The sequence below is a fragment of the Miniopterus schreibersii genome (assembly GCF_964146895.1).
Source record: "Miniopterus schreibersii genome assembly, chromosome: 3".
NCBI lineage: Eukaryota > Metazoa > Chordata > Mammalia > Chiroptera > Miniopteridae > Miniopterus > Miniopterus schreibersii.
Window position 1 is genome coordinate 75400509 of NC_138103.1, and position 18446 is coordinate 75418954.

The 18446-nt window shown below is 36.6% G+C and overlaps 1 protein-coding gene across 4 annotated transcripts in view; it reads left to right on the forward strand.

The window, feature by feature from the left end:
• The window catches only part of ELOVL7 (ELOVL fatty acid elongase 7), a 69383-nt gene extending 51317 nt beyond the window's left edge, over positions 1-18066 (forward strand). For 3 of the 4 annotated variants that reach the window (XM_081131073.1, XM_081131074.1, XM_081131075.1), the window contains 6 exons: positions 1455-1645; positions 5753-5833; positions 6739-6795; positions 9009-9114; positions 13484-13620; positions 16223-18066. In XM_081131073.1, coding sequence (XP_080987199.1) covers positions 1455-1645; positions 5753-5833; positions 6739-6795; positions 9009-9114; positions 13484-13620; positions 16223-16432 — 782 coding nt within the window. In that variant the 3' untranslated portion in view covers positions 16433-18066. The remainder of the gene's footprint in view (positions 1-1454; positions 1646-5752; positions 5834-6738; positions 6796-9008; positions 9115-13483; positions 13621-16222) is intronic. The other variant, XM_081131076.1, reaches the window with a different exon arrangement.
• The last annotated feature ends 380 nt before the right edge of the window (positions 18067-18446 follow it).

Genomic DNA, 18446 nt, shown 5'->3' on the forward strand with positions numbered 1-18446 from the left:
ATATTCATGTATTTAATAAGGTTTGGATTAGCCATTGATAGAAGAAATCCGTTGAAGTTTGATCAATTCTAATTCTATCCCTTGGTCCCCAGTTGTATGACAACTTGTATATACTGAGACTTCCTTGGTGAGGTTTAGACCTGAGACTAGGGGTCCTCATGGCCTTTTTAATAGCACATGGTACACAGATGTCCCGGGAAACTTGTGAAGGGGAGGAAGGAAGCTAAGAGAAGCAACAGAAGACATCAGCAACAAACTCTTGGATAGCTGATTTCAAAGCTTTTTCTGATTTAAACTGTGACAATATTAATTTTAAAATATTCTTAATTTTGAGAACTTTGTGTTTGTATGAATGTCAGCAAACTTTTTTCTGTTTCTGTTTGAGTAGGAAGTCAGACTTAAAGGGTATTCAGAGTTTTTCGGTAATTGGCTACATCATAAGCTGTTTAAATGAGCAAGGGCTATATTTACCCCATCTCTCTTTAGCAACCTAAGGTTAGTCAATACTCAATTTTGAGTCAGATGCACTTGTCCATACTTTTATATATATATATATATATATATATATATATATATATATATATATATATATAATGCTCTGGTTTCATGAGGCAATTTAGTAAAATTACCCCCAAACTACTTAATAGTATAGAATTAGTCACATTTCATCTTGAGTTGCATCTAACTCTCCTGGCCTAGAACTAGCAGTAATCAGGTGACTTTCTTTTTACACAGTTGTAAGGCTATTACATTTCTTTTGTTCAAAATATCAGGCTTGGATTGTTAAAACCCACATTTAGATACTTAGGAGATGCTAAGGTTGCTTTCAATTTTATGATTCTATGATACAATATATATGGAAATGCCCCAGTTCTCCAGGGGAAAGAAGAATGTTAAGAAACAGAAAACACAAACATTTTAGTGTATAAAAGAATGTCTGGATGGAGAAACTTTAAAATGTTACTAGTGGTTTGGGTGGATGGTAGGACCTTGGTAGGTATCTTCGGTCTTCCAGATCCACTCCACATGCTGCACTGGGCCCTGGAGAATGAATATTATGGGCTATCTCCATGGGCTTGCTCCCCTGTCCTCTGGTTTCTGGTTGGGTTCAGCCAATGGAGAACCCCAGGAAAGTGGAGAAAGGGAGGAGGGTGGTGTTGGAATATCAACTGAATGTCACAACTTCTCTCCAGAGGGCTTCTCCATATGACTCTCTCCTGGTTTGTGGTAACCACTACCTCCCTTTGCCCTTTGAAGCCTATGGGCCTAACAGCCTCACTGTTTCTAACCCCGTCACTATCCCTGGTGATTTCCCTTTGCCCTGAAGATGGTAGTGATCACTGCCCAAAGAGTCCACTGTCAACGTTAGGGTCTAGGTGCTCGCTTGAAGAAATGCTGCTGTCAGTTGTCTCTTGGCTAAGTGAGTGTGCACTCATATCTTGTTTTTCTCTTAGATCCAAGGGTTGAAGACTGGTTCCTCATGTCCTCACCTCTGCCACAAACCATCATCTTGGGACTCTACGTCTATTTTGTCACTTCTCTGGGACCAAAGCTCATGGAAAATCGAAAGCCCTTTGAACTCAAGAAAGCGATGATAACGTACAATTTTTTCATAGTACTCCTTTCTGTGTATATGTGTTATGAGGCAAGTTCTTTAGTATTCCTAATGGGGGAATTTTGCCTGAGTCTTCCTGTTTATCTGTCATTATGTTTTTTGTTATGACTGTAAAACTCGAGATTAAAGAAATTTTAGAAACATAGCTCACTAGAGCAGGGATTTGCCCCAAAATTGTTATGTATAGACCAGATATTAAACTCTGAAGGATCTACATATAATTTACTCACAGGTAGTGAGAAAAATTAACATTGAGTCCAGGGACTTGCACATAGTTAGCCTTAATAAATGAGTGGATGAATCCATAAATATTAATTTTAAGGAAACATACTTGGGGAAATTAAGTAACTTACTCAAAGTAGCATAGCTGGTAAGTGAAGGACTGATATTTGAATCAAGATCTGACATCAGAGCTCATTCTGACTCTAAGGAGTTGTCATCGTCATGGCAGGAATCTTTAGTTTCTGCATGCTCTGATGAGCTATGAGGTTGAACTGTTTTGAGCTTTGGGGGAACAGAGAACTTAGGCTCACACAAAGCAGTAGATAAGGGAGCCTGTCCCTTAATTGTCAGTAAGAGAGATGCAGTTCTTTCAGGACCCAGAAGCAGACTCATGTGTTCAGTTTCTGTCTCTTTGCTATTAACATGCCTCAGCCACCTCACTGCTCTTCTAGATTCCTTGCTTTTTCTCCCAATACTGGCTGGCTTCCTCTGAAGCATAGATGTGCTTCCTCATAGTGGGACTTACAAGAGTCCAGCAGGGCCCCCTGGCCTCTCTTCACACTGTGGTGTCTGTACATGAATCCTTCCAACATGATTCCCACCGTGAATCCACCTGATCCGGTCACCCTCAAACTGTTCTGGCTTCATTTCTCACAGGCCTCCCTCGCGTCTGGACTTACTCTGCTGTCTTCCATTTCTTCTACTTTATTTCCAAAATTAACTCATAGGCCACTATACTGTCTTTTCTGGACCATGAAAGGGAAGATGTAATAGAAGTGGTAACAGAGAAAATACATGTTCTTGGCATGTTACCATAGATAGGATATAGCCTACTGTAGGTCAGTGTTAAGAACAGATCTGGGAGCCAGGAGACCAGGGGCTAGTTAGTCCCAATTATGCTACTAACTAGCTACCTGATTTTGAGGAAGTCACTTAACCTCTCTGGGCCTCAGGTATCCCATTTTATAGTCAGGATTGAACCAAATTGTCTCTCACGTCCCTTTATGCTGTGTCTGATTGTGTCATTGAATATGCTGTCCTCTAATATATTTCTCAGGAAGTAATTCAGTTACAATCCATTAGTTTTGATTTCTATTATGGCAGTTACAACATTAAAAAAGGTTTGAAAATAACTGAATTTGAGAGTTTCTATGTCCCTTTAACCACTAATACTGAGTTACTTATATGTCCATTTTGGGGTTTATTAACTGCTAACTATAAATTATTACCTTTTCCTCTTTTTTTAAAAAAAATATATCTTTATCGATTTCAGAGAGAGGAAAGGAGAGGGAGAGAGACAGAGAGAAACATCAGTGATGAGAGAGTCACTGATCGGCTGCCTCCTGCACACCCCTGACGGGGGATCGAGCCCACAACCCGGACATGTGCCCTGACCGGGAATCGAACCCTGATCACCTGGATCCTAGGTCGACGCTCAATCGCTGAGCCACGCCTGGCCAGGCTACCTTTTCTTCTTCATGGCCTAAAATATAGACACACATGTCAAAAGCCTATAGACTTTTAGAATGTTCCTAAACTTAAATCAGGAAAGCATTAAGTTCCACTCTCTGTTTAAACAAAGACTTTTGGCAGCTGAGCAGCCTGTCATCTCCAGGACACATCGGAACATGTGGTTTATTGGTTCCACAGAGTAAACACCTCCACCAGGGATGTTAGGGCAAATATGCACAAGGTGAAAGGGACTTGGATCAGACTAAAGGAACCCATGTGCCTTATTTTTTAGACTCACATGCCTTTTTTTAGTGATGATTTGAATGTGGTAGTTACTTGGCATCAGTCAGACACATATAAAGAGAGACCAGTGAAGACCCCACAGAAGGCCACGTCACTCAGCTTCTCCTGTTCAGCGCAGTGCTTGTTTGGGGCACGGAAAAGTGGAGAATCCGTCACCCTGGTTTAAGTAAATGGGCTTAGAGTGTTCCTTTCATCAGTCAGAAGTTAAGTCTGAGCTCAGGGGAATGTGGAGGATGCTATATGACAGATTTCATAAAGGAGAATTGGTCATTTCTGTACCACATTCCCTTGTTCCTTAGAGAAAGTTTATTTACTTGTTTTTGTAAGATAGTTTTTGTCACCCATGAAACAGGTCTTATACTTTTCCAAATCTTAATTTTCAAGATTTCATAACTTACCAAGTTAACATTGTGATTAAGTGATCTCACAGCACAAGCTAGAAGCTAGTTTTAGAAAAAGGTGGTGTGTTTTTATTTTTTTTAAATTTTTATTATTTTTAATCCTTACCTGAGGATATTTTTTCCATTGATTTTTCAGAGAGTGGAAGGGGGAGAGAGAGAGAAACATCAATGTGAGAGAGACACATCGATTGGTTGACTCCTGTACGCAACCCAATTGGGGCAGAGCCTGCAACCAAGGTATGTGCTCTTGGCTAGAATCGAACCCGGGACCCTTCAGTCTGTGGGTTGATGCTTTAACCACTGAGCCAAACTGGCTAGGGAAAGATGGTGCGTTTTTAAAAACCGCAGTCTAAATAGTTGTTCTTTCTCCTTCATTTCTTATCTTTTCACCATTGAAATAGCATCCTGATGATGCCTTATAAACCTTTGTTTTTTAGAAGTTAATTTATGGTAAAGTCATTTTAGCTGTAATAGTAATTAAAAATAGAAATTTAAAATGTACTTCAGCCCGGCCGGGTGTGGCTCAGCGGTTGAGCATCGACCTAGGATCCAGGCGATCGGGGTTCGATTCCCGGTCAGGGCACATGCCCGGGTTGCGGGCTCGGTCCCCAGTCGGGACTGTGCAGGAGGCAGCCCGTCAATGACTCTCATCATTGATATTTCTCTCTCTCTCTCCCTCTCCTTTCCTTTCTCTGAAATCAATAAAGATATATTTAAAATAAATAAATAAAAAATAAATAAATAAATAAATAAATAAATAAATAAATAAATAAATAAATAAAATGTACTTCAATTTCAGAAAATTATATCACCATTATACTGAGAAAGGAGACATTCTAGGGAAGATGTTAGCACTTGTGACAACAGGGGAGCAAAGAAGAAAAGTGTTCGTGTTTTCAGAACTCTAAATTAAGCCAAACATTTAATATAGGTATTAATTTAAAATTACAATCCTCAGTTTTTCATTTTCAGATACTGTTTTAAAACAAGACCTTCCCACCATCAGACTGAAAGAATGTCAATATAATCTTTGAATTACGGTTCAGACTTATCAACAGTAGGCTTTTTCTTCTCACCACTAGCATAAGGTCACTTTGTGGGTGTGTTGGAATTATGGCTCGCTAGATTGCATTTTTAATGTTGAGATTTTCCTTTCTTACTTGTCATGTGAACTCAAAGCCAAACTAGTATCTGAGCCTTGTGTTTGGTCAACCTTAGTTTTAAGAGCCATGGTTTACCACTTCTCATCACACCCACTAGCTAAGGACAGGAAAAATGCAGTTGTTGCAGCCATTATGAGTACATTGAGGAATTTTGGTTTGCCCATTTATTTTTTGACTGATTGGGACAATTGGAAATCACCAGAAAAGACTGAATTTGGACCCAGGTATTCTGATTGGAATACACAAACATATGCCCAGTCCTGTATAGATATACCTAGCATATACCTCCCAGTGTTTGATGTTTAAGCAATACACTCCCAGTGTTTTGTTCTCCACTGTATTAGAATAATTATCCCAAGAGATGGACATTTTAGTCCAAACGCAGTTTACCTAAATAATATATGAGTTTATGCTTTTGACAATTCTTACTGCTCTGATACCCAGCGCGTCCCTGGTTTGTAACTGTTCTCACCCTCCTTTCCCCCTGCGCGGCTGCTGACTCAGCTGAGCACATGATGAAGGGTCAGTGAAAACTGCCTCTGCGGTAGCTGTTGAGCAGAGGCCTCCTTCTTTAAAGCGCATGTGGTCTCTTGCAGTTTGTGATGTCTGGCTGGGGCACAGGCTATTCATTTCGATGTGAAATAGTTGACTACTCACGGTCGCCTACAGCGTTGAGGGTAAGTTTCTTTTTGGAAAAACTTGTAACTCAAACTTGATGTTAAAACTTTTGGGGCTCTATTTGTAACACTTAATGTGAACTCAGAATGAGTAAATGACTCAATTATTAGAATATTAATAGTGAAAGAAAAAAGCTAAAATGTACCAACCAGAAAAAATCAGTCAGGTATGTTGTTTTCTGTAACGTGACAATTGGTGCCCTTCTTCTTGAATTTCTCGGATTTAAAAATAAATTCATATCTGGTTACTCAAACAATTAAACACAGAATTACTATATGATCCAGCAAATCCTACTTCTGGGTATATACCTAAAAGAACTAAAGTCAGGGACTCAAAAAGATATTTGTACACCCATAGTCATAGCAGCATTATTTACAATAGCCAAAAAGTGAAGGAAACCCAAGTGTCCGTTGGTGAATGAACGGTTAAACAAATGCGATGTGTACATACAATGGAATAGCATTCAGCCTTAACAAGGAAAAAAGTTGTGACACGTGCTCCAACAGTCATGAACCATGAGAATATTATGCTAAGTGAAATAATCCAGGCACAAAAGATCAAATACCTTATGATTCTATTATGTGAGGTTCCTAGAGTCAAATTCAGAGACAGAAATTAAAATGGCCTTTGTCAGAAACGGGGGGGGGGGGGGAAAGGAGAGATGGGAAGTTGTTTAATGGGTACAGAGTTTCCATTTTGCAAGATTAAGAGTTCTGTGGATGTATTGTGGTGATGGTTGCACAGCAGTGTGAATATACTTAATGCCACTTAACTGTAGAGTAAAAATAGTAAAGATGGTAAATTATGTTATGTGTATTTTGCCAAAATTAAAAAAAAAACCACACCAATTTTTCCTCCATGTAAAAAAAATAAAATAAATTCATATTTATGTGTGTTTCTGCAGATGGCACGCACCTGCTGGCTTTATTACTTCTCCAAATTTATTGAGCTATTAGACACTGTGAGTATGTAGTCACCTCATTCTGTAAATGTTTGATGATTCATTGAAGCAATAAACTGCTAGAGTTCAGTTGTCTGATAACTTTGGTTATCTCTTCTCTTCAGGCAGACCTACCTTTTATTATCAGTAATATTAGAGAATAGATAAGAAAAGCTTATTTTTTAGTCTCTTGCAAATTCCAAAAGGTTTTATGCATCTACCACCTGTTTAAGATAAGCAGGTAATTGTCACATACACTACAAAACTGCATCTTTCTATAGATGGATGACAGTTGTTTGGGGAAGCAAGTTTAGAAAGCAAAGAGCAGAGAATGTTTTACCTTTGGTTCTTCTTACAAAAGCCCTGTGTCATCCGCACTCCTTTAAGAGGATAAATGCTTCAAAATTCATAAACTTATCCAATAATATTAAGTTACCCTGGCATATCAGTAACTTTGGTAATATCAAAACTACCTTCAGCTGCCCGTGAGCCCTCTCTCTGCCTGGGGATAAACTGAATTTGAGCACCTGGACCCTGGGAGAAAAGTGCCAAAGAACAATGTAGAATATTCCAAGCCTAGAGTCCATAAGGAGAGGAGAAGGTCATGTGCCTTTGTGTCCAGAATAGGAAAGATGGACAATTCTTGTATCTTTGTGGCATGTGGGTCTTGGTTATCTGGAACCAGTCCTGGGCCTCAGTGTGTTCTCTCTTCAGAGTATATACCACTACATTTCTTGTGGCAAATCTCAACATGCTTTACCTTTTCAGATGACTACGCATAATGTTAGAATTGCAAAGGACTTTAGTGAGCATAGAATCACTCCTGTGGTTCTTAAACTTTAGCAGGCATTAGAATCACCCCGAGGGCTTGTTAAAAACACAGATGCCCATATCCCAACCCCTGGAGTTTCTGATTCAGTAGGTCTTGAATGGAGCTCAATAATTTGCATTTCTAGCAAGTTCTCAGGTGATATTATTACAGTTGGTCCAAGGTCCACACTTTGAGAACGCTTGCTGTAGTCCAGTGGTTCTCAACCCTCATGGTGCAGTCGACTTAACTGTATTAGAAAGCGAAAAGCCTGGGCCCCATCCCGAGACTTGGAGCTAGATGGTCTAGAGTAGAGAGCGGACGTGGCTATTTTAAAAAAGCTTCTTGGACATTGTAATATGCAGCCAGGGTTGAGAACTATTGATCTATTAAAGTCCAAAGCTCTGAAAATTCAATGAAGCCAAGAGGTTAAGTGACTTACCCAAAGGAATGCTGCTACTGTTGGGCTAGGATCTCAGATTGCTTTTTTATGGCTTTTCTGTTGCACGATGCTGCCTTCTCTCATGTGCACAAGCAAATGCGTTTTGGCTTCATTGTTTGTGCTTTGCATGTTCTCGGGTTTAGCTTCCATAAGGAAATGGTTGCTGCCTCTGTGTCCTTCCTTAAACCACACTTCTGAAATACTCCAAGCACTTTTGTTTCTGCTACTCTGTTTAGTACCGTATTTCAAAGTCTGACTCATTGCTGCACTCCTGAATTTTGAGTATCTTTTTGAAACTTTTAATTCTCCTCTTGAATATTTTTTGAAAAAAATTTCCCCCGAAATTGTTTCTATTCTGTCTTTGTTTGTAGAGTTTCTGCATACCACTGAGTACATTCATTCCTTCGTTGCCCTTCTTGTTTTTCCAAGGCAGCTTTGCTTTCTTTTCCATCCTATGTCCCCAGTTAACTCTTTAAGCTTTTCCCTCTTTATTTTTCTTTAATAATAACTTGCTAACTTTTGATTTGTTGCAAGTCTACTTTCAGTTTGCTTAATCCCTTACCTAAATTGGGAGGATGTGTTAGAGATCAATGCAGAATATTCCAAGCCTAAGAATTAAGATTTCCTGTCTTCCCATATACTTTAAAATTCACGTAGATTTTTTTTTTACCAATAACATTTCTTTTGATAATTTTTAGCCATAGTCTTCACTTGATATCTTTGATTTTCAAATCTGCATGCAATTTCTTTTTTCACCTTTTTATCGATTCTCCCATGACTAGGCATCATACTGAAGTTCCTTCATACTAATTAGCTTTTGAACTGCCCCTCGGAGAAACAGCTGCCTCTGTGAGCATTCTATAAGTCAGTCCTTTCAAAGAAAATTATGATGTGAAATAGTTTTCACTTTGTCAATATTTTTATAACTCTAGATAAATTATTGCATGATTTTATATGAACTTGATTTTCTTTAAATTATTTCAGATCTTTTTTGTTCTGCGTAAGAAAAATAGCCAAGTGACTTTTCTGCATGTCTTCCATCATACCATCATGCCATGGACCTGGTGGTTTGGCGTCAAATTTGCTGCAGGTAGCCAAGGGAGAGTTGGGATCATTTATTATAAATAATAACATTTTTGTATGCTATAAACACAAAATCTATCCTTAAATGTGATTTAAGAGAAACTCAAAACATCAAAGAATCACTTCGATCAAACTTTTAACTTTCTTTATTGCTTGAATCCGAAATGCAGGACTCTTAGCCAGATCCTTCTCCGACTCTCCATTCTTTAGAAATGCATTGACTTTTGGGTACAGTCTTCTACATATATTCTTTCAATTGTTTTGTTTGGATTTTATGATTTTCCCATGGAGTTCTATTAAATTTCTTTAAATAAATAAATAATAGTAAATAAACAAATAAATAAATGCAATGGTAAAAGCCTCGGGTTTATAGGAATATAGTTAGATATCTAATCCTTATATGTATTCAGAGAGTTAGAATGTGTATCTCAAGTTCCATGTCTTCTTTGCCTTTAATTTCTAATAACTGATATGTACGCTAAACCCTAACAGCTTTTTAAAGATGTGTCAAATTGCAGTTGTCCCAACTTCTTTAAGCATCCTACTATATTAAAGGATATTTTGATACTGTTTTTTAGGTCAAGAATACTTAAATCAAAATACTTTTAAATCAAAAGTTTAGAAGACAGACTCTTGTTTGGTTTGGATTTTATGCTTCTGAACATCTAGAATTGGAAAAAACAGGAGGTTAAATAATGTGACCTTATCATTAAGTTTTGAATAAGTGATATTCCCAATGACATATTCTTATCTTATTAGCAAAAGTTGGTTGGGGCATTTATTTATGCTAGTTTCTTATATTTACGAAATCTTTAAGTAGGCCTGCAGCCCATATTAGACTGTGTTTTAACATTTCTGTGAATGGCTCACCTCTATTAGGCATTCTGACTCTGCAACACTAAAAAATAAAGAGGAACCACAATTGAGGAACTTTTGTTTGAGTTTTAGACTTCTAGGCATGGGGGGGAAATCTGCATGTCTCATGTCTCAGAGCATGAGAAGACATGGATAAGCCAGTGGCACAAAAGAGATGCCAGATCCTAGAGGAGCCAGGAGGGCGGTCGGTCCCTGCCATGTCCATGGGCATTGGGTTTTTCAATATGTAAAGTATCTCCTTGCCCCAAATTTGCAGTTATCTGTTGAGCATTTTTTAAAAGTAAATGTAGCTTTTTTTTCTTATAATGTATGTTAATGTGAAAATTTAACTCATGTTACAGGGGAATCTCATCTGTGTCCATTTCACAAATCAAGTATAGCTATATTATTTAATCTCCATTATTTTACTTATCTTTACTTTCTTTTTTTTCCCTCTCACATGTATATTGTGCCTCTCAGTTCTTTCTACAGTGATATCATTGACATCTTTAATCTTGGTGAAATATTGAAAAATACCTAAACATCCACTAATTGAATGGCTATTTCTTGTGTGTATATAATTGTGAAATGCTAATGATATTGAGAGGCATTTAGCTCATCTTTTAAGCAGCTTGACTCCTAACTTATCAGAAATAGGTGACTCTTCTATTTTTAAAGTGTGCTAGAAAAGGTTCTTTTACACCCTTATAATTTATTTACTCAGATTTCTTTCATGAGACCAGAATATTATCACAACACTGGAAAGTATATAAAAACAGAAAAAAGATCGGAAAGCAATACCTCAGAATACAATGATTTAGAGAGATTGACACACAAAGTGGTTTCTGTCTCCTTCTTTATCCTGCTCTGTATTTTGTAATTTTCCTATATTGAATATCTGTGCCTTCTGTAGTGGGAAAGACAAATTTTATATGAAGACTGGAGTTAAGTACTTTTCTAATTTCTATCTTTGAATCCATTTCAAAACAAACAATGCTTTCAGTAATGCAAATGTAAGCCTATGATACTCCTCAAGTGTTCAGTGTTACCATGTTTGTGGACATCAGGCACTTTGCTGTGGGTTCATTGGCCATACCTTAGGCCCCCTTCTGCTTTCCGAGACGTCAGGAGTAGAATATAACAGTTTGTTTCCTCTCCTGTTCCATGAGTTGGATTTCTTTCAGCCTTCACGTAGGCTCTGGTAAATACGTGTACACCTGATGTCTACTCAGTGACAAGCACAACACCGAGAGCTGGGGTATTTCCAGAGATGTGGTTTGGCATTGGCTTCCATTCCTAGAATGAAACCGCCCCTTTTAAACTGTTCTTTCAAAACCTTGAGCATAACTGATCTCTGTCTAGTGTTTAATGTCCTGTTTGCCTGTTGTTCAACTCTCTGGGATAATAGCCGTCCAGCTTTTCTTTTGAGTATGATGAAAATATTTCTGTGACAGTTTTTATATTAATTATGCACAATCCCCCTTGTAGAGATATGGAGAATTATAATAATTTATTAGGTGATTCCTTTATTTTTCCCCAACCAAAGGAGTAAAAGGTGATGGCGCTAACTGTAATTCATTCTGAGATGTTTCTTTTCAGAACTGTTACCACAAAGAGAGAGCAAGCTTAGGAAATACTTTTTGGAGAAGCCTTCCAATAAGATATGAAAATCATTACTAAGTAAAATGTGATTGTTCTGTAAACAAACTCATTGAAATAACATCAGAAAATAATCATAAATTAGAGAAAATAAGCAAGTTTATTTTGATAGCTTATTTTGATCAGTAATCCTTACTAAACACTCATAGCTACACTAGTGCTTTGTTAAATTCCTGTCCATAGGATCCTTGTTTTAGGACATTTAAATGATAAAAGCTGCTGACTGGCAACATGGACACTCATACCAAACAGTCGGAGCGGTGTCTTAGAGAGACAGGTTCTGATGTAGTTGGTTAGCAAGGGTACAGTAGATTTCCTGTGTGTTTGTAATCGCGAGACATAAATAGAATTGAGAGGTATTTGGCTTATCCCTGCTAAGCAGCTTGATTCCTAAACTATCAGAAATAGACAACCATTCTATTTTTAAATTACACCTAGAAAAGGTGTTTCCACACCACTATATTTATTTAGGTTTCTTTTGGGAAAGAAGACTAATTCAAATGTAAATAATAAAAGCTGGGAGGTTGTTAAAAATCTTCATTAATTCAGTTTCTTCTGATTTAAAATGTGTAATAATTAAAGGATTAGCTAAAATTTTATTTATTCAGGAAGGGAAAGTTTATGAGGTGACAATACATCGTAAACGAGACATTGGAGGAATATTTAAGCTACTTAAAAAGAATTACTTAAGACAGGTTATTTTAAGGGAGTACTTTAGCAGTGGTAATATCTAGAATTGCTGCAATTATAAATGATTATTAAAAAGTAATTCATTTCTGCTCTGCAGTAATTTTTATTTTGCTTTAAACTTTCTGAAATTCATAATGTTTATGAATTTGGTCCTTCTAACACAGTCGGTCCAAATTTGTGAGGTTTCGCTTTATTTCTGGAATTAAAGAATACTGGAATAAACAGGATAGAATATTTTAGAGAAAATTTTAAATTTCAGGCCAACATTACTAAGCTGAATCAGGCTCTACATAAAGAATGCAGATTCTTCTCGATTGTGCCACTTTGGGAAGAGATGCTAGGAAAGAGTTCTGTCCCCCACTCCCCCCGACCCCTACCAACTGAGCACCCTGTCACCCGTCCCACTGTACTACTGGGCCAGCTAAAGATCTTTGCTTACATCCCCCCAGCGTTCTTCGCTTCTATTCTAAATTAAACGTGGTGAGTAGGAGCTGTGGGGAAAGTAGAAGATGAAAACCAAGATAGGACGGCACAATTCAGAAAAATCAAATGGAAGCAGGAAACAAAGGTGGTTTAACAATAAATGTTTATTTATTTTTATTTTGGAAAAACAATAACTGATTAAAGCAAACTTAGCCGAGCTTACTAATGAATGTCAGTGGTTTGACCGCCACAGTTTTGTGGCACTAAAAATATTTATTGAAAATTGAGAGTGGAAAAAATGAGTTTGATTTCACACAGTGACATGTACAGAAATATTCCTAGTGGTTTTGTGCATAACAACCCAAAATGGAAACAATCCAAATATCTTTCAATAGGAGTATAAATAAATACTGATGTATTTATATAGTGTACTACTGCGTAGCAATAAAAAAGCAAACTACTAATATGCACACCAACATGGGTGAATATTAAAAACATGTTGATTGAAAGAAAGGCACAAAAGAATATATCCAATATAATTCTAGTTATATGAAGTTTAAAAGCAGGTAAAACTAATGGTTCATTATAGAAATCAGAATAATGGTTCCATCATGAGAGATGCATTCTTTGAAAGGGGGTATGGGAACCTTACCTGGTGTCATAAATGTTTTATATTTTGAATTTGGTGATGGCTGCGTGGGTCTCATTCTAGGAAGATGCCGCCATTTTACAGTAATTATCTTTTGCAGGTGGCTTGGGGACATTCCATGCCTTTCTAAATACAGCCGTGCATGTCGTCATGTATTCCTACTATGGACTGTGTGCGTTGGGACCAGCCTACCAGAAATACCTGTGGTGGAAAAAATATTTGACGTCGTTACAGCTTGTGAGTAATTAGTTTTCTTTAAAACAATATATGAAACTAAACTAGGGTCATTTGTCTTCTCTGTGGATAAGGATATTAATTGAATAAATTAGGATATTAATTGAATAAAGAATGAAGTTTACAAAACAATAGGGATATGAAGTGTCCGGCCTCTATATGGCATCACATCTTATTTCTATCTTATTTAAACTGTTGTCAGGACCTTTATTGAAAACAAAGCACATTTGGTAGCCAAGAGGCCCAGACATTAAATCAAAATCTGTATCTTTATACCATCTTTATACTATTTTATGCATTTATATAAAATACAAATTTATCATTAAAATAATCTCAAAGTTATGTGAACCTCAGTAGGCATAATATTAAATTAGAAGTTAGAAATTTCATATTCTAGATCTAAATGACCTTGAGGGAATGTAACTTTGAGGGAATTATGAGCCTTCCTATGTGTTTGCCTGAATAGTCCTCACATTTCTAAGTTTCTTTTCCTCCAACTAGTAAAAGTACTGTGAGGGTTAAAGTGTACATTGGTGGCATAATACATATAATGACAAAAGTCACAGCACCCTAAATAACCAAACATAAGGAAGTGGTGAAATAACTTATTTTAATTTCTACTTTGGAATATTAAAAAGTCATGAAAATTATTCACAATCGCTTTCTTTTTAAGTGGATTTTTTTTTTTCCTGAGAACGTAGGTTAGAGCACTGTCCTCAAGCAAACAATGCTCCGAAGGGCGAAAGTACTCAATTTAGACCTAATAATACTCTCCAAGCATTAATCCCAAAAATATATGGCATATAACTTTTTTGAAGAGTAACTATGTGTTGAGATGATGATTTGCTTTAAATTTTGTCTTCTATTAAAAGAAAAATTGTATGATCCTCACTTTTTCAGATTTGTAGTCTATAGTAACTTAGTGTTATATTCTGCCAATAACACTAAAGAGAAAGTGGAATTTAGGCGTAGCTAGCGTGTTGAAGCTTAATTTCTATTAAAATCCTACAACTTGTTAAATGAAAATTGGCGTATTTATATAATGTATTCTCCCAGGTGAGAGACTGATATTTTAGTCTGTAAGGGTGTTAAGTCAATATCAGGGTATATCATTGAAGAGTTGTTTATTGTATTTAAAATTGACAATATCCTAAATAACCAACCCTAAGGAAATGGTGTAATACATTATTTTAATTCTTATTTTGGAATATTATGAAGTCATGAAAATTATTCTCAACTACTTTCTTTTTAAGTATACTTTCTGATTTTAAAATAATATATGCTCACTGCAGAGAAATAAGAACATCAAGTTAAGCAAAGAGAAAGAAAACTAAATATAATTTCACCACTCAAAGATATCAGAGCTGATACTTTATTTTATTCTCATCTAGCTTTTATCTAGCTTTTCTCCTCTATGCATACATGTGTATAGTTTTTGCCTGATTTGTATTATACTGCATATAAAATTTTGTATTAGTCTTTTTCACTTAACATACTCTTAAACGTTGTAAAGACTTTTTAATAATGTGGGGAAATACTTACATAGAAGAATAGGCATTTATTCATTATTATTTCACATATATCAGTTATACACAATCACACCTGCATAGAATGTTGAGGATGTTGCTTAGGACTCCTAAGGTTTCATTTCTTCATCTGAAAACTGAGAAGAATTGTCGCTACTGCACAGAAATGTCATAGAAGTTCCTTAATATAATGAAAGGAAAGTTGATGATGATGATAAAAGAAACTGTGAAAATCTTAACTGTGGTGATAAGGGATGGATTGTGGGTAGTTGTTATTTATTTTAATGTATACTTTTTTTATTTAATGTTTAATTTTTACTTTTCTAAAATTTCCACAGAATGCATATTGCCTTTTAATAAGGAGAAAAAATATATCCAAAAAATCTGTTGTCTGTTGTATTATAATGTATTACGGTGTTCCTCTTAAGACTGTGTAGAATGTTCTGGAACACAGAGTCTTTGGGCATCACAAGGAGGGTCCCTAAATCTGTCTTACTCCTTGCAGCCTCTGCTGCTGTTGGCAAATAGGATATATTTTTATCTATGACAGTGGAAGGCAAATGGCAGATATGAGGACTCAGAGATGCTTAGGCTCCTACAAAATTGGCAAAGCTCTAATTAGAAAGTATTTATTTCCCCAGAATTGAAATACCTGGTCTAACAACAAACTATTTGAAATTGAAACTGTCCTAAATATTAGGCCATAAGGTAGTGGTCCATGTGCATTTTGTCAATCAAAGACTAACGTCAAAGATTTGCAGAACACCTGCCCTGTTGGTTCTCTGAGTGTGAAAGGGCTGCTACGTTGCACAGCAACAGGGACATTTGCACAGGTCCTCTGGAGTTGTGCCATTTGGTGGGACTGGATAGTGGTTCCAAATTCCCATCTGGATTTTGACATTTTTCCACCCACTATCACTCCTATGGAGGCTAGATTGAAAGATAAAATTCCCTACCCAGCTGTAGCCTGGAGGTGGTTGGAGAGTGTTTAAACCTAAGCAGGCAAAGAATGCATTAAATAATTGCTCCATTGTGACTCTTCATATCTGAACAATATTTTCCATTCTTTCATCTGTTAGGTCCAGTTCATTATTGTCACCATCCACATAGGCCAGTTCTTTTTCATGGAGGATTGCAAGTACCAGTTTCCAGTCTTTCTGTACATCATTATGAGTTATGGGTGCATCTTTCTGCTGCTCTTTCTCCACTTTTGGTACCGTGCTTACACCAAAGGTCAGAGGCTGCCCAAAACTGTGAGAAATGGAATCTGCAAAAACAAAGACCACTGAAACCCAAGTACAACATGGATCCATGAATGAGACTGATATCTTGTCTTCCTTGACAATCAAGAGATGTTTCCATGTGCAGTGCATTTTGTATATTTTTCAAAAGCAAGAGCTTGTATTTTTATGATAAGTTATTGGGGTTTCTGATATTTGAGAGCCCAAACTCCCAGATAACAGTCCCCTGATAATTAGAGCCTGAAGCAGCCAGTTTTTCAGCTGCTTTTAAACCTCATCTAAAGGTTCTGTTTAATACATTTTATTACAATAAAAGGATCATGTGAAACAGTACAGTACTTTTCAAAGAAGTTCGGTATAAATGAAAAATATCATTAGATATTTTGAGTGCGGACAGAGATCCATGCTGTACAGTGGATTCCTTCTGTCAGATCTGCAAACCTCTAACTGTGGGCTCTGGCATTGTAGCTTGTTGACTGTAGTCAGAAGACACTGTGTTTATTCTAGAGTTAAATTCCCATTCTAAAGAACTAATGAAGTGAACACTAAGTGGATGTTGGATAAGTTGTTATTTAAAATCACTATCAATAATTGTTAATGAATCTCTTGAGTAGCGACCGCCAGTTTTGCTGATGAGACTGTGTCACCACCTTTTGTTGTATGAAGTGTTTAGAAGTAACTATCCTTTCCATGAACACATTGATGCACTTAACACTACGGTTAAGTGAATATGCTGAAAACAGGTGATTTATGCTGATGGCTTAATGAACCCTTTGCTATTACTGTTTTTCAATTATCTCTGTATATTTCTGGGAAGAGGTGAATTTGTCAATGGAAAAAGTGCTGTGTAGTTTACTGGGAAAAGTCTGTTGTCTGTTGTATTATAATGTCACTTCCTTATATAGTCACGGTTTAAAAGATTATCTTGGTTAAATATGTATTGGTTAGATGTGCAAATGTTGATGTCGTTAACATATTGCAGGTACCCTTACATCATAAATGATTTTAGACCACCCATCAGTTTCCAGAGATGTGTTAGAGTGGCTTGTGGGCAGTTGGAGGTAAAGGGTGATACAGAGATTATCCATGGAAGATTTACTTCTGTAAGGGTCTCTCTCAATAGAGAGAGTGAGACTACATAATAGTTACTGTTATAGATATATGCATGAAAAAATATTTTCCAGAATTATTAATTAACAGCCTGGATTTCTTTTTTCAGACTTATAAATTACATAATTAAGGACTAAAATTGATTTTGCATAGGTTTCATTTCTTTAAAATTGCTACTTTCTAAAATTCTCTTGTTCTTGAACAGTGAATTTTTGTCCAAGAGACACAAATATTTGGACATTTAAAATTATTCCTTATAGCTTGTTTTTTTCCTGTTGTATTTATACTCAATTTTTGAAGGACTGCTTATGCTTATATTACTTCAAACAATGAGTACTTATGGGCCTCAGTTCTCGTGTAACAGACAGTGATACGTACTATACAGAGTCTGAGTGTTTACTCACTGTAAACTCCTAGAGTTCCGTGTCTTCCCCCAATCTCTTGATCTATACCATGGCCTTTCACATTTACCAGACTCATAAGGTTATGTGCCTTTAAGTGACCTTTAGTGACTTCACTTGCTTACAGCATGGGAAGATGAGGGTTGAAAAATGGGGGGAAATTCATATATTCATATTTTTAAAAATAAAGAATAAAGAACAGGAGAGCAGAGCTAAAAGAAACAACAGATCTAATTTACTTCTCTGAGAGTCTCTGGATTCCTTAAGTGTTTTCTTGTTTCGGCTCTTCAAATCCAACTTGTGCTAAATGAGAAGGTATGGTAGGTGCTGTTATATATACTCACAATTGCCAAAGACCACAGTAGGGTAAAGACCAAAAGCAAGCAAAAGTAGGAAGATAAAACAGGAGAGTTTGATTTCTTTCCCTGCACTCTTTCTGACCTGCACTGTACAACCTCTCCTAACCGCCCTGTAGTCTTTGAAATGTTTGGCGTGCCTGTCAGCTAACAGCAACATGTGATGGAAACACATTCTAAATTATACAAATAGAA